Source organism: Serinus canaria, chromosome Z (genome assembly GCF_022539315.1).
Source record: "Serinus canaria isolate serCan28SL12 chromosome Z, serCan2020, whole genome shotgun sequence".
NCBI lineage: Eukaryota > Metazoa > Chordata > Aves > Passeriformes > Fringillidae > Serinus > Serinus canaria.
In genome coordinates, this window is record NC_066343.1 from 54,323,504 (window position 1) to 54,339,538 (window position 16,035).

The following is a 16,035-nucleotide window of genomic DNA, read 5'->3' on the forward strand; positions in this document are numbered from 1 at the left end:
CTTTTCCTCACTGATTTCACTTTTAAAGAAGAAAAATGAGAGGTATCATCATTTTCAAAAGCCTGAATTATCTGAGGAAGATGCAGGCATTCGATAACATGCTTGAAAAGGTCAATTTTTTTCAGAGACAGAGACATCTTTGTGTCATTGCCTTGAATTTACTTCAGCTATCTCCGCAACAGTGCTAGTCTATGGCAGAGAAACTAAAACCATAGCATGATATAGGAAAGTTATTGGCCCATCTCCAGATCTATGGCAAGAGCAGCTTAGAGTTTATTCTTCTAAGAACAATAAAATCTAGTAACTAATCTCAAGAAAACCAACATAACCCCACCATCATTGGTGAAAACAGCAATTACTTTAGTATCCCAGCTGTCCAAATTACCTTTAACAACAATTCAATGACTTCTGTATGAACAAGACCATGCACTGGCTCTCCATTGATATGAGTAATCAGGTCTCCAGCTTTTAAACCTGCTTGGTAAGCTGCACTTCCTTCTTCCACATTCTGAAAAAGAGAGAGGAAGAGAATATACACAAAATGAACCCCAAACCAGTTGGCCATGAAGAAACTTACAGATACTAAGTTATATAAAGGAAGAAAAGAAGAAAACTACCTTCAGCTCTTTCACCATCCCCTACTTACTTCAACTTCATACGAGTATCCCCTATTTACTCAAACTTTATATGGGGCCTGGAATGGTTTCAAAGATCACTGAAAAACTGCTGGTTGCTATGGGTATTAAGTAAGCTCTGTAAAACGGAGCTTTCATGCATGGTAAGAAGGGATGGTTCACTACCCACTAAAAAATTTCATAATTAAGTGAAGATTTTTATCATCTGAAAATGAGAAACACTATGTAATTAAGACGAAGGTCACATGCAGTACTCTAATCACAACAAAAATTAACTCCACCATATGGTTAAGGATTGTTTCTGTTTGGTTCAAATTCACCAGGCTTCCCATTAGAGGGGCTGGTGCAGCACAAAAGTGACAAAGGACCAAAACAAACTGAATTGAAAAATATTTCAAAGGTTGTTTAAATAATTTATTATATTTTTAAATGAGTATTTTAAGTCATGAAGACAATACTGAAGACTACAATGGAAACAGAGCTGAACAACAAACTTACAATACTTTAAAAAACCCCAAGGTTTAACTTTTTCTGCAATGTACCATTTTTCCCCTTCCTTTCACTGGTGTGATGTTACACTACGAGCAAGAAGTAATTTTTAAAAATTTATTCAACTATCCACCAAATGTATCCAGTTCTCCAGATTCAATGTTCTTGCTGGATTAACAGGTCTAAGGGGTAAATAATATGAATAAAAAATGAATACTACACTACATCAGCACTGCTAATTCAAAATCTACCATACGTATTTAAAACTAGCAGTGCAAAAAACTTGAAGTCTTTTGGTAAATTTGTGGGGTTTTTTTAGGGTAGCTGAAATAAATAAATAATTAGTAAATAATAAATAAATAGTATTTATATATATACTATTTATGTATGTGTAATTTATACCATATATAAAATTATAATTTGTTACTAACACAAATTATTTTAAAAATGCATATATATGTACCTAAGTATATAATTATTTACAATTAAGGAGGCTGACAACCAAAGAATTGCTTTAGCCTCTGTCCCACTATGTAGTGGAGAGAGGATGAAAAATACATGATTTATTCAAGACAGTCAATCTTTTCCTATGCCATAGAAACCTCAAAAGTATTCACAACTGCAAACAATATGCACATTTCTACACAACAGAAATCAGTGCTTGAGATCAGCTTACGTCTGTCTTGTAAAACAGTGCTGACTTTCATGAATCCCTTAATTGATGTAGTTTAATAAACTCCACCTATTTTTCAACAATTTCTCTTTAAAATCTCCTACATTTGCAAATCCTGACCCCAATAAAAGAGGGTCTGCACCAAGCTTTTGGTTTTCTAAGACATAAAACTCTGAACTCAAGACACTATTTTTCAAAACTGACAATCTTGCCATAAGTTAAGAGAAGTTGCAGAAGTTCAACACCACATGTAGATAATGCTTCTGCCAAAGATGGCTTTGCCTTCCTACAGGCAACACTGCTCTTGTATATAGGCAGAATTTCATTCTGAGAAAAACTGCTTGGCATACATTGTAATTTACACAGTAAGTGTTAACAAAGAGATACCACAGGTACAAAAAAGCAAATCCATCATGACAGTATTCTGTGGCCATGTATCAGCAAGAAAACGTGTATTATCTTACCCAAACAATGTGGTGCACAGTGTAGATATCGCTGTCACCCACATAAACCCTGATTGCTCGGATGGTAAAGCCATACTTTTTCCCTGAACTGTGAATTACAATCGGCTGATGAGGACTTGCAGCAGCAATTGATGAATCACGGCTGGGAGACGAATCTCGGGATGATGAAAGGTCAGACGATAGGGAATGAGGAGACATAGGACTTCCCAAAGGAGAAACACCAAACACATCTGGAAAAAAAAAATTTGCCTATTACACTCAGAGCACACACAAATTTTGTTTGGCTTAATGATATCTTTGCATTAAAATATATCATTGTATTTGTCTAAACCACCTCTCCTCCTCCTCCTCCTCATCTGGTGTTACTATTAGTGAATAAGAAGTTCAACAACCAATATTAGAACTTATTATTTTCTCTGGAGGTGTAAACTGTATTATTTAATGCAATATTTAATGTGTTACATATAGATTCCTTTTTCCTTCTGCAAAGGAAACACACTCATTGCTAACTTTGCAAGAACTATTCTCAGCCTTTCCTAGCAAACACTGACAAAAAGAAAATCAGAGTAGAGTAGCAAATATTATTATGAATACACCCAAAATCATTCCAGAAGTAATCCCGCAATGCTTAATAAATTGCTAGCTGTTTTCTTGGCTTCAATTATATATAAAACCAGATAAAGACAACTCCAATTAAACCACAAGATCTACTGGATACCTAGGGCAGTAACTCAGTGCTTGTAAGAAGGCTCCATTGCTACATTCTGCTAAAGACCACAAGAGTTTCTCGCAAAAATACCAATTCCAACTTTGTTTTATTTTATTGAATGCACTATGTGCTCACGCTTGTGCAAATGTGAATACATTGCAGCAGTTTGGACTTCAGTTCTGAACAACAAGAAAGCAAAGTACCAATCCTTCATACGAAAACACTCAATATTACTGTTATACATCCACTTACAGCATTATTTCTGGCTCCAAATTTTGAGCACTTGATCTAAGTCAGAGTAGTACAAGTAGGAGGCTACATGCTATTTCTATTTTTGTGACACTGCTCTCCTGTTTATCACCTTTTCTTATGGGGGATGAGAGAGAACTAGTCCTATGCTGCTTTAACAAACATCTGTTTTTGTGACCTAGTTAAAACTTAATCTACAACCCTACTGTCAGATGGACCAGGGACTGAGGTTGCATCCTGCTGTGCATACTCAAGATCAAACACCATTAAGACACATTTCTGCCTGTCAAAGAAGGCCTCTCAGCTGTAGTGTGAGCACCATGACTTGCTGACAAGATTGCACTGACTAGTCATGCAAGTGAACAAGAGGGAAAAAAAAGAGTGACGCAGAATCAATTCTGGACTAAACAGAATCTTGCATTTGCATCATAAGCCTTCATAGCATTGCATAAATCATTAACATTTCAACTAAAGGTATTTATCTCTACCTCCTGGGATCATGAGGGACAAAGCACTTGCAGAAAGGGACTTTGTGACTTTTCCAGAGATCTTCTTTTTCTCTGTGCTTTCCAATCGCTGTCGAGCCATATGAGATGCAACTTCACCAGCTGGCTTTGAGGAGTTATCTGTACTGTCCACACTCTCACTTCTTCCATTTATTTGATCTAAGTGTTCTGAGAAACTGCCAACTGTACAAAGAAGAAGGTGTAAAGACATTGAGGGAAAACTGAATATCCTTTTGCTAATGGACCACAGAAAAAATAAACTACTCTCAAGTGTAACTAGTTAAGTGTAAGAAGAGAGTAACATGGTTTGGAGTTACCACTGTGTGCAGCTGCTGTGTTAATGCCAACACCATTACACAGGACCCGGGGGATAGCAAGCAAGACTTGGGATACAGCACAATCAACATCAAGGTTTTAGACATGGGAAGGAGATGGATAACCCTGTGGAAATTTTTTTCTCCATGAACAGAAAGGAGGGAGGGGGAAGAAAATGTGGACTACATGGGAAATTAAGGGCTTGAGAACAGAAGGGTGTATCAGTGATGGTACAGAAGAGAAGTAAGCTGAAAACTGGTAGATGTGTAGAAATAAAACTAAGGCCCTGGAGTCTACTGAAATGCAAGAAGTATTTGAGCAGGGAGACTCTGCTAAAAATTAATTAAGTAGAGAATGGTTTGCAACACTTCCTCCTAGACTTGCAATCACCAAAGTGATTTCCACAAGTCAAAATAAATCCTCTCAATTCTGAAATGTGTACATTGTACTGAAGTCATAATTAAAAACCAGAAAAATATGTAGTACAGAATGTCAGACCTGATCTGATCCCAAACCAGATCCCTGCTGGGATAGCTGTTTTGGAACGCAGTTTTGAAATGCATCACTTCTAAATTTATGAATGCTACTGCCACAAGAAGGTGGTCTGCAACTGTTTTTAACATCATCAGTCAAGACACCCCTGTGAACTACCTGATAGTGTGGAGCTGCTGATTGTACTTGCTGGAGTGGTTACTTCAGGTTCATCTTGCACTATTTCATCGCTCACAAATGCCGACTTTTCCTGTTCCTCCCGGGGTCCTCGTGAGCTGGTGGAATCATCCTGTTCTCCTTCAGCTGATACAGACAATTTTGGAAGCAAACCAGAACTGCGTTGCTGCCGGCTACTGTCAGTCTCAGATGAGATGGATGTCGATATTTGCTGTCTGCATAACAAATAAGCAAACTCTCATTCAGTTAATGAAAGAGGATGCCTGCTATCTGGCAAGCAGGATGTAGATGATTTGCTGTACATCCTTCTACTTACATTTCAGAATATTCTGAACTCCAGCTTAAAGATTCCACAGAAGGCAATGCTACACTTTTTGTTTTGCCTCCTGCATCTTCCTTTTCTTCACCTTGAATTTGAGTGACTCGATCTATACTACTAAAAACCTATTAAAGAAAAAAAAAAACCCAGCAAAAAATTTGAATATCACCGACACGTTTGATATTAAAAACAGATATGCAGGATCTACAGTTCTATGATTTTAAATGCTTATATAGTATTTCAGATTGCAAACTTCAATTTCTTACACCTTTTCAAATTTCCAACACTTTGTTTTATTAAAATGCTTTCTTGGCTCCTCATGTATAGATATACAAACACAGCCTCTTCTCATAACGTATTTATCAGTTTTCTCCTCATTTCAAAGTGCGAACCAAGACAGAAAAGCCAAAACCATGGGCGTTCTTTTCCACTATTTCCTGTCAATTCACCTTCCACTGTATTGCCTGGGCATGTCCACCCTGATCAGCAATAATTAGCTCTCATCTCAGCTGCTAGAGTAATACTACCTTTTGGGCAGTTTTACCTTTGATTCAGAGCATTCAGATCATTTCCCTCAAATCTACATTTCTCCATGACTGTAACACATGCTAACCATTACCTTCTAACACATGCTAACCATTACCTTGCTTTTCCTTTGGTCAAATGTCACTAAATTAATACCTACTACACAGTAGTACTGTAATATTTGTTATACTATCACCTATGAGATACCCAGGACACAACTGGAGCAACATTAAAACTATGCATAAAGAAACCAATGCAAAGAACACATATTAGCATTTAAAAAATGCTTTCTTGACACTTTCTGTTATGCAATGATGAGTTTCTACAGAAAAGATCATATTTATATAATTTTCCATTAGTATCTTAAGGATTTAAAAAGTAACTTTTCTACACAATCTTCCCATATTTTGATTTAATTGTATTCATTGTATTCTTGCTCAATTTCAGTTAACTTCATAGTTTCTTGAGAAAATAAGGCCCTATATATCTCCTCTATATTTAACATTTCCAAAATTTGCAAAAGTAGAACAATACATACTAAGATGACAGAAATTTTTACTTACTTTTGAAAATCTGTGTGAACATGAGGAGAACTGTCTTATCTCTAAATTAAAATCTTCATCATTGGTATCATCTTCTTCCTCAGTTTCCATATGGTGGTATTTCTCAGAACGAGCTACAGACAAGGGCAATAAAACATCTGAATTTATCAGGAAGAATGGATACTATATGTTTTAATATTAAATAAAAATCTAGTTTTACTCTTGAGATTATTTTTACTGAAGTATCAATTCACTGGTGAAACTGCAAACTGCCAGTGACTCTGATAAAGGAGACTTTAAAAGCAGTAAGCACAGTCAAAGACAGTGATTACTTTAAACAAGGTGTTCATCACTTTTTTTTTGATACCATAAAACACCTACTGTCAAAATAACTTGTGTCGTCTTCAGACTCCAACTGTGGAATAAATTCTGCTTTCTGCCTCAGCAGACTATTCCAGTCAAGACTCCTGAAGAACTGATGCTGCTTTACTTCATATGCACCACCTGGAGGAGCCAGAGGAAAACATTGAGCAAACTGTACCAAATCCTCTGACAGTAAATGAACGAAACCCCCAGCCAACAATGCAAATAGTCACGGAAAGGCACTGCTGTACGCATGAACATCTACCACCCACTCCCATTAGAAATTCTAAACCTATCAGAAATAGTCTCTGCCCCTGTTTTCTTGCGGCCATTTCTTTTAAAAGTTTACTGCTTTATCATCTTCTGCTTTTAAGATTTTTATTTTTCCAGATCCACTAATCTGTTAGCTACACATTAGTCAGAATCATCATATGCAGTTCTACAAATATAAATATGTGCACTAGGTGAGTAAGTACAAGTTATAAAGCAAGGCAGAATGATTCTTAATAGTTGCTCAATAAAAATACTATTCCTGACTTAACAGATCCTTTCAGTGTTTTATGACAGCAATACACAATTGTATAGGAAATACCCTATAATTTCTCTTATTTATTACTGCCTGCTCATTAAATGCGCATTAAATTATTACACTAGTTTAAACTTAGAAAACTACTGTAAGAACACAGTGAAATACTGGAAATTTTGCCCTGGGAAGGGGGAAGATGGTATCACTAATAAACATACATCTAATTCTAAAACCTGAAAAAGTACCCTGCAGCAGCAAGACCTGCTGCAAGCTTGTTTCGGGTTTATGTTGCATGGTTTTGCCAGTGGGAAGGCTACAGGGATGGCTTCTGTAAGAAGCTGCTTTCCTCTATATCCAACATAGCCACTGCCAGCTGGCTTCAAGATGGATGCACTGTCAGCCCATCAGCATTATCCTGGATAATGTACTAAAGAAGCGGAAAGACTGCTGCACAACAGCAGCCAGAAGACAAGAGTGAGAACAGGTGAGCAGAAGAATCTGCAGACACCAAAGTCAGTGCAGAAGGAGCTCCAGGCACTGGACCTGAGATTCCCCTGCAGCCCGTGGTGCAGACCATGGCGAGGCAGCTGCATCCATGGAGGACCACAGTGGAGCAGAGATCCACCAGCAGCCCATGAAGGACCCCAGGTGGAGCAAGGTGAGGTGAAGTAGACTGCAATCCCGTGCAAAAGCCTGTGCTGGAGCAGTGCCCTGGTAGGACCTATGGCAGAGAGGAGCCTACACTGCAGCCAGTTGCTGGCAGAACTTGTGACCCCATGGGAACCCATGGCTGGAGCACTCTGTTCCCAAAGACTACACCCTGTGGGAGGGACCCACACTGGAGCAGGCGAATAGTGTGGAGAGGAAGGAGTGGCAGGGGCAGCATGTGAAGCACTGACCACTACCCCCATCTCCCTTCCTCCAGCGCTGCTTAGAGGGAGGAAGTAAAGCAGTTGTGTTAATTGGTGATAAGTTAAACTAACTTCCCTGAGTTTTAGTATGCTTTGCCCATGATGGCAAAGCACCTTATCTCAACCCATGAGCCTTAGGCATGTTTTCTTCTCCCATCCAGCTGAGGTGGGAGGAGACTTGGTGGGTTACCTCCTGGCCAGCAAGGGTCAACTCAGCACATTGATACAGCATGTATGTCAAAGCTATGGAGAAAAAATGAAATCTCCAGGACTGGTCTTTAAGTCAGCATTAGGATTTCTAGACTGGGTTCTTTGCTTTTCATACTGCACCAGGGAAAAATTCAAAGAAGCCAAATCTTTCCAAAGCAGATCAAAATCACATCTCATTATAAGTCACTAGCTAAGCAGTGACTTATTTCTCTGAGCACAGTAATGGGATATTACATAAGAATTGTAATATTCTTGATTGGTATCAGACACTTCAAGCCCAAAGAAGTCTTTTTACTGCCGTTTTCCTTCTTCAAAGTAAGTATAGAATCCATCTCTCTTCTTTCAACTTGCCTTTGCCACTCAGGTCTCCTGAGCAAGTAAATTATGATTTTCACGAAGTGTTATGCAGCTTGCTAATACATATTAAACACACAAGACTGAAATTTGAAACGCATGGTGGAGCCTGGCACAAACCATGGTATTTTTCAGTCTCCATGTGGGACCTGTCACACTGCAGCCTCCATTTCTGTGAGCTGATTCTAGCACTTAGAGATCCTACAACTTTGTTGTGGTTTCTGAACCCCCTGCCTCAAAGAAATAGCTGCCCATTTTCCTTCTTCAGACTGCCACCTGTTAAGAGAGACCAGAGGCTTTAAAGAGCCTCTGAGCACCACAGAATCACCACAGGTGATTCATACTGTGGCACTGGCCATTTAGTATTTAAGGTATCTTTATCTCACCTCATTTCTCCACCAACTGTATAGCAACAGACACAGAATTTGCAATCCACTCCTGATCCAGTCTCTCACATGGCAACAGTCTTCAATTAACACTGTATTTACCAGGAAAATCATCCTGGCAATGAAACAACAATGTCTGGAAAGAGTGTACTTAAAAAAAAGGAATAAAACTAGTTGTGGATTTTCATTTTGCCTTTGGCATTGGTGCCCTCTGCAGCAGATGATGCAGGGCAGCAAGTGGAGAAGCTACTGGGGCATGACACCTTCCTCAGTCTTAACTTGCTCAGCATGGGGCAAGGGACAGCAATAAACTTTGCTGAGTGCCACTTAGTCCAGACCATCAGTCACGGTGAAGTCTAAGGGTTGCTCACAAAGATCCCAGCCATTCGGGCTGCGAGGGACAATGCAGCTCATTCCTATCAGTCACATCCTCATGCCTTAAAGGAAGTTAGAGGAAAACATGTCATTTTGGACAATGTCAACACTACTGAGGGTCTGGGTTATTATCACATTTCCCCTGAGCAGCTGTGATAACACCAGTTATGAACTGATTCCTAAATCCTCTTTTTAATTAGGCCTAAAAATATGTAGCACAATTGGACTCAGTTTTGTGAGCCATTTGCCAAGTACTCTCATGCTTACTCAACCTGCCACTTGGTTTCCTTAGCATCCTCAATGTATTTCTGTTCAAGGGATACAATGTTCCCTGTCAGCAAGATTATACCTCTGTATTTGGGCTCATTTATGCAGGAGGCTTTTTTTTTTTTTTTTTTTTTTTTTTTTTTTTTTGCTGTGTTTACCTAGTGCTTTGCCTAAAAGGATGGCAGTCAGTGACTAGGGTTCCCATACATTAACACTTAAAAATCACACACAATATTCATTACTGCCTCTCACAGAAACTCCCAAATAAATCCTGGTGAATCAACCACCAAATAAACTCTAATTACATACATGCATAGTACCTTCATTAGCCTACGGAAGTGTTAATACTTCCTTAACATTCAGTTTTATTTTAATTCTTTTTCATACAAGGCGGTAGTGCTTGATAAATGAGTATGAGAAGGCTTTTCACCACACAACCTCAGACAGTCATTACTGAATAAGGATTTTGAGTACTCATCACCCATCCTAACACCTGGGGGAATTAATCTGCCAGGCTAAAATACTTCTGAAAAAGGAAGTTGTGTATTGATTCCCCTCCTAGATTTCTGTATTTATTCATTAATTATAATTAATGAAGTTTCTTCATTAATAATACTGTATTAATGAAGAAACCCAATTCACTGACTAACAGGGTCTTTGAGAAATTTCTGTTATATTTATCAAATTAGGAGAAGAATAAATACAAATGAGCCCATGTAAATCCCACAAAAAACAGGACAGATATCATTGTGTTAAGGTCCTATAACTGGTCTTAATCTATAAATTATCATGGCATATGATCATACTACATGCCATGAGAGATGTTTCCCAAGCAAAACAAACCAGTAAGCAAAAGCTCCCAATGCTGAATACAGAAGCTATTTCTAGTACAATAACAATTTAAAATTAATGCCTCCTAACCTGTTCCCAGTCTTTCCAAAGGATTCTGCCTAAGTAGCAGAGTAATCAGATCCTGGGCATCCGGAGGTGGTGCTTCATCCTTTTCAGGCCAGTTGATTTCATCTGAAAAAAAAAAAGGAAGTTGTTTGATATTGCTGAGGTCTGATCCCAGCACAAACTGTATTAATGCTCTCAAAAACAATCTAACAGCAAAGCAGAGTTAAAGCAACTTTCTCCATTTACTCTGCTGCATACCATTTATTTCTGATTTTTATACCCTCTGTACAGACTGCATAAACATACTATGTTCCCTTTCCTTTGGAAGTATCATTTAACACAAAAGTGTTTAGCAGGGGAACACATGAATGCTTGGCTCATGGAAAACTTTCAAAATATTAGCACAATTTGTATGCTCTCTCTTCCCCCACCAAATCAAGGTTTAAATTGTAGTTATGTTCCATGGAAACTGCAGTTAAGATGGAAACTGCTGACCTGACCCAACAGTTGATGCTCACATCTGTGTTCCTTCTCTAATGCTAGTAAACTCCCTGAGGTCAGTATTCCCCTGACTAAGGGTCAAGGTGACAGACTGTACTCTGGCAACATATATGGCAATGAAGATTTTTTCCATAAGTCTCATACTTCCATACACACTCCCTCTACTGACTCTTATATACTACTATGACTTTTGCACTTCATGGCAAGCTGGACTTAAACCCTGTAATCAAGACAGGATACGCTGTGTATGAACATGAACTTTCTAACAGCCTACAAACAGCAAGTTTTGCCTGATTTTTAGTGGAAGCTACCTCCACAAATGTAATATAGTGCAGGTTTAGACAAAACTCTGAAGAAGTTTCTTGGGAGTTTCAAGGGTTTTGGCATCAGACAAACAGCATACTTGGAGCCCCAGAAACAACGAAAGCTGTTAAGGATTTTGTTGTCATTTTATGATCTAGACTTCTTTTATAAAATAATCATAACTGGATAAATAATCATCAGAAACTACATGTGGGTTTAACCTTCCTATTTCAGAGATTAAGGAAAGGTACTGGTAAAACAGACATGAAATGTAACCTGTTTCTAAGACAATATTTTAAATTCTTATCACTTTAGGTATTTAAGTTTACACTGAGGCCTCCCACAGCTGTCCTTGCACAGCCTGAGGGCAGGAAAAGGCAACCTACAATGAAAAAGGAGGCAGCAAGATTTGAAAGAATTTCAAACAGAATGTAGATTTTGCTCATGGAAACTGGAAGAAAAACTCTAGGCTACTGTTTGGTTCTTTAAGACGGCTCTTACAGTCAAATAGAAGGAAATAATTTATTTTAGCACAGGAAACATATCCAAGAGTTCTCCTAGAGATACTAAGAATTATTTCTGTAAGCAAGGATATTTCAAAGAGAAACAACTGACAAATCAACATCAAAACAAGAAACTGAGACAACCAACAGTCTTGTAGGATGAGTGGGAATAGATGATGTTTACAAAAAGACTTCTACAAATAACTTCTATAAGATAAATTGACACATTCAAACAGACGAAGATATTTACAAAGGTCTCAGCTAGACTGTAACACATGACAATATATTTTGCAAAAGGTAAAATTAATGCCAAAAAAAGCCTAATGTACAAATTTTTTCATTAATTTTAAGACTATTCCCTCTCCTTCTCCCAGTCAGGGGGTATGAGGATAAAACCACAGGTGTGTGTGTCTGGAAATGCAATAAAAACTCGAGTTATTTCCACATTTGCCTGCCTACAGCTTCCACTGCATTAAATCTGATTTGGAAAGTAAAGCATGAATATGCACTGCAGCCATGGGGCACCCAGAAAGCAGACAGCATTTGCTGTTTGTGTTAATTAACAAGTTGATTCTTCTTGCCACTCAGGCCTCAGCATACCACATCAGAAAACAACACAGTTATGAATCCATAAACATGTAGGATGTCACATGCATTTTAATAGTGTACAAAGATGTCTGGCTTTCAGCTTCAGAGCTAGAGGAAATAAAGATGATGACAGAAAGTCTCCTTTAGTACAAAAGGGGATTAGTTGCATTCTCACAGAATGAGGAACCAGAGATATATTCTTAGCTATTGGACTTTTTAAGCAGACCATAAAACAGACTGGGAAATACTTAGCAACAGAGGTGCCATTCTGTTAACCTTGTGCCATAAATAGTGACCCTCTACATCTATGCATTTGGGAAATTTATGGAAACAGCAGGTAGGATAGTAAACAATTCTGTTTAATTATCTTTCAGTTTTGTCACAAGACACATAACAATACTTAGGGTCAGTTTGCAGGTTAAGATCCAAAAGGTTATTGAATTTTAAATGGAAGAAGAACAGCTGCTACAGAAATAACATTACACTCCAACAATCACCAATGAAATCATTAACAATCTGTGAACTGAATTAGTTTCTTTCTTTTTCTCATTATTTATTACTTGGAAGACATTTGTTTTAGAGTTTTATTACATCTTTGTTAATTTCTTTTTTGTGCCATGAGGCACAATTTCCCATCCAGGCAAATCATTGTAACTGTTTCTTCTCTGGTATAATTTATTTACCAAACACAGAAATCACTAGTGCATAGTGGCATTACATTTTTTTTAACATAGCTTCTCTTTTTCCAAACCGTGCAGCTTAACCCCTGGACTCTACATTAATGAATTTCTGTACTTAGCAGAGTAAGTTCATTTTTTAATTTAAATAAATTGTTACTGCTTTGATAGGAGATTGTGTAGTCTATCAGTAAAATTGTAATATATTTACTATTACCAGATTTTGCATTTTTTTTAGTGATCCTTACCACTGATTACTTGTCCAAAGAGCTCTTCTGGTGTATCTCCAAAGAATGGCACACATCCAACCAGAAATTCATAAAGAATAATTCCCATAGCCCACCAATCCACTGGTTTTCCATAACCCTGTCTCAGTATCACTTCAGGAGCTATGTATTCAGGTGTGCCACAGACCTAAAAGAAAGGAAACAAGCATAATGGCAAAGCAAGTCTTAACTGAGCTAGATCAAGAATTTATAATTCTTGAAATGTAAATTAATATGAAAACATGGGAAAAATGGAATTTATTTGGGCTTAGTCTGCTGAGCTGGTACAACAACTTACATTTTTAGAACAACCTACCTAGATTAAGAGGCATCATATCAATATTTGTGCATCTGTCATGCAAAGGACAGTTTTTGCTTTGTACACAGGAGTCCTTCATGGCAAGTATCTAACTTAACTTAAAACATATTATTATCCTTATATGAAAGTTGTGATGATATTATCTTAAGTAACTTTTATGGTGAACAGATTGTGAGCAACGGTAATGAGGCATGCTTAAAGGGAAATGGGCCATAGCACAGATTTTAGCACCCTTGGTTGTACAAAGCATGATGAGCTCCACAAGTACTCTGCTGAGACTTCTGAATTCTTTATAAAACAGTTTTCCATTTGTCTCTCCCACAGATTCACTTGCACAGCATAAGGCTGTTTGTCTTACTAATAGATCTTAACGTAAAAAGGAAAAAGCCTAGAATAATCTTCAGGGTACCAGTTAAAGTACCTGATATACTCAATTGGAACACCAATGCAGAAATAACTATGGTTTATTCAGTATTCAGTATGTTGTGCTGGCAAAATATTATTTCATGAGAACACTCAGTGTAGAAATGAAAAAGGTTGTTTCTTACTTGTTTGTCGAGGAATTCCCTGGCATCCTTCTCAATGTGACCCTCGTACAGATTGGTAGTCAAACTCATTAGCCCCACTTTTGACAGGCCGAAGTCTGTAAGCTTTATATGGCCCATGGATGTTACCAACAGACTGAAAACCAGAAAGTTTTTAATGTGATATAATTCAACATCATGTGCTTGTCATTGTCATTATTATTACAATTATAATACTTAGAGGAAAATAGCATTAGCACTGTGGAATTATAAATACAACTTAAAGGTACTTAACTGGTACCTTTAAGAATGAACAGGTTAAAAATCTCTTACATTTGTTACTATTACTATCAGAAGTAAACAAACTTTTCATGTGCAACTGAACAACATCTTACAGAACTACAGAGGTCTTGAGAGCTGAGTGCTTAAAGCTTTGAACAAACAGTTATCATGTGAAAGACCTAAAATAGAATATGTGTCATTCTTGAAGTGAGGTGAGTATTTTCCATCTGTAACAAGCTGTGTCAGTCAAGCATTTGGAAAAAATCCCAGGGTATTAAGTTAGTAACTAATACTAAACTAACTAATACTTCCAGCTATGAAGCTATTGTCAGTCAACACCCATGACTTCAATTATTTTTCTTTTTTCTTAATTGTGAAACAGAAAGAAGATTAATGAAGTTGCAAGGGCCATACTTTGTATTTCAGCTACTTGCTGTAATGTCAATTTACTTGTATAGGAGCAACACTGTACTTTTAAATATTGAAATTAAAACTCTAATGCCTCAAATAATAAAGCAACCCCAAAACTCAAGCAACGGGAGATATTTCTGTATTTGGTGAATTTTGTCTTTCAAACATGCAAATACCTGTAAGTTGATGATATTTTGTATCAGTGTTTTAAGTACACTTTGAAAAAAGATTTCCTAATTGCTAAAATGTGTTTCCCTTCATTCTAACAAGAAGAATAAATGCTTTTTTCTTTTTAGCTACTCTGATTGTCTCTTCCATCTTACAGAAAACTCTTAACAGCTCTTTTGGAAAAAAATGCATTTTTTGTAACCGCAAGTAATAAAATTAAAATATTGTGAAGGAACTGGTAATCTATGTAACATTTACGATAAAAAAAATAATTCCAAGGAAGTTTAAACCTTTTATATCTTATCTAACAATTTCAAACTCCTCTTTCAGTTATATTCTATATACATACTTGTCAGGTTTCAAATCCCTGTGTACAATTCCATAATTATGAAGGTATTCCAAGGCCAGAACAGTCTCTGCAAAGTACATCCTTGCCATGTCTACAGGTAAGGGACCCATATTCTTCATCAAAGTAGCACAGTCTCCACCTGTGTAAACAGTATATGAAAAAAATGTTCCAGATGACTCTAAAAATTCTGAGGTGTATCAGTATAAACCATATACGATGCTAATAGGAACAAAAACTGCAGTCCTAAGATTTTATTTTCTAGTTAGATGATTCAACCAAACTTGAAAGCCTCACAGCTACTCTACTGGAGGTAGTGTGAAGCTGGGAGAGAGCACTACAAGGATTCAGTGGAGAATCAGTAACATACGGCTACTTAAGGAGAAAACAAACAAATAAATTGGGGGGGTCGGGAGTGGTGGAAGCTCACACAACCATACCTCGAGATCCCTTCAGTTCTGCTTCTGTCCACTGTTCTCCTTCAAAACTAGCACCTTTTCCAAAACATTTCCTCTTTCCTGTTTCTTTCTAAAAATAACTACTACAAATCCCCCAACACTTGCTAATGAAAATTTCAGCTTCAGAAAAAAAGCAAACATTCTCACGTGAACTTTGAATGCTTAGCACATTTTTGATTACTATCTATAAGGAACTTACTCTAAGAGCAGTTATTTCCCTTTATAGCTGGAACACAAGTGTTTTGCAAGCTGTTTACCAGGAGATAATGACTGGTGAAAAAAAATGACCACCTTGCTGTTGGATC

At 37.4% G+C, this 16,035-nt stretch overlaps 1 protein-coding gene across 5 annotated transcripts in view; it reads right to left on the bottom strand.

The window, feature by feature from the left end:
* MAST4 (microtubule associated serine/threonine kinase family member 4) overlaps positions 1 to 16,035 on the bottom strand; it is a 279,028-nt gene that overhangs the window by 9,993 nt on the left and 253,000 nt on the right. For all 5 annotated transcript variants that reach the window (XM_030236869.2, XM_050986530.1, XM_050986531.1 and 2 more), the window contains 11 exons: positions 15,276 to 15,414; positions 14,090 to 14,222; positions 13,205 to 13,370; positions 10,409 to 10,510; positions 6,477 to 6,599; positions 6,117 to 6,229; positions 5,026 to 5,153; positions 4,692 to 4,924; positions 3,708 to 3,908; positions 2,262 to 2,491; positions 386 to 508 (listed from right to left, as the gene is read on the bottom strand). In XM_030236869.2, coding sequence (XP_030092729.2) covers positions 386 to 508; positions 2,262 to 2,491; positions 3,708 to 3,908; positions 4,692 to 4,924; positions 5,026 to 5,153; positions 6,117 to 6,229; positions 6,477 to 6,599; positions 10,409 to 10,510; positions 13,205 to 13,370; positions 14,090 to 14,222; positions 15,276 to 15,414 — 1,691 coding nt within the window. The remainder of the gene's footprint in view (positions 1 to 385; positions 509 to 2,261; positions 2,492 to 3,707; positions 3,909 to 4,691; positions 4,925 to 5,025; positions 5,154 to 6,116; positions 6,230 to 6,476; positions 6,600 to 10,408; positions 10,511 to 13,204; positions 13,371 to 14,089; positions 14,223 to 15,275; positions 15,415 to 16,035) is intronic.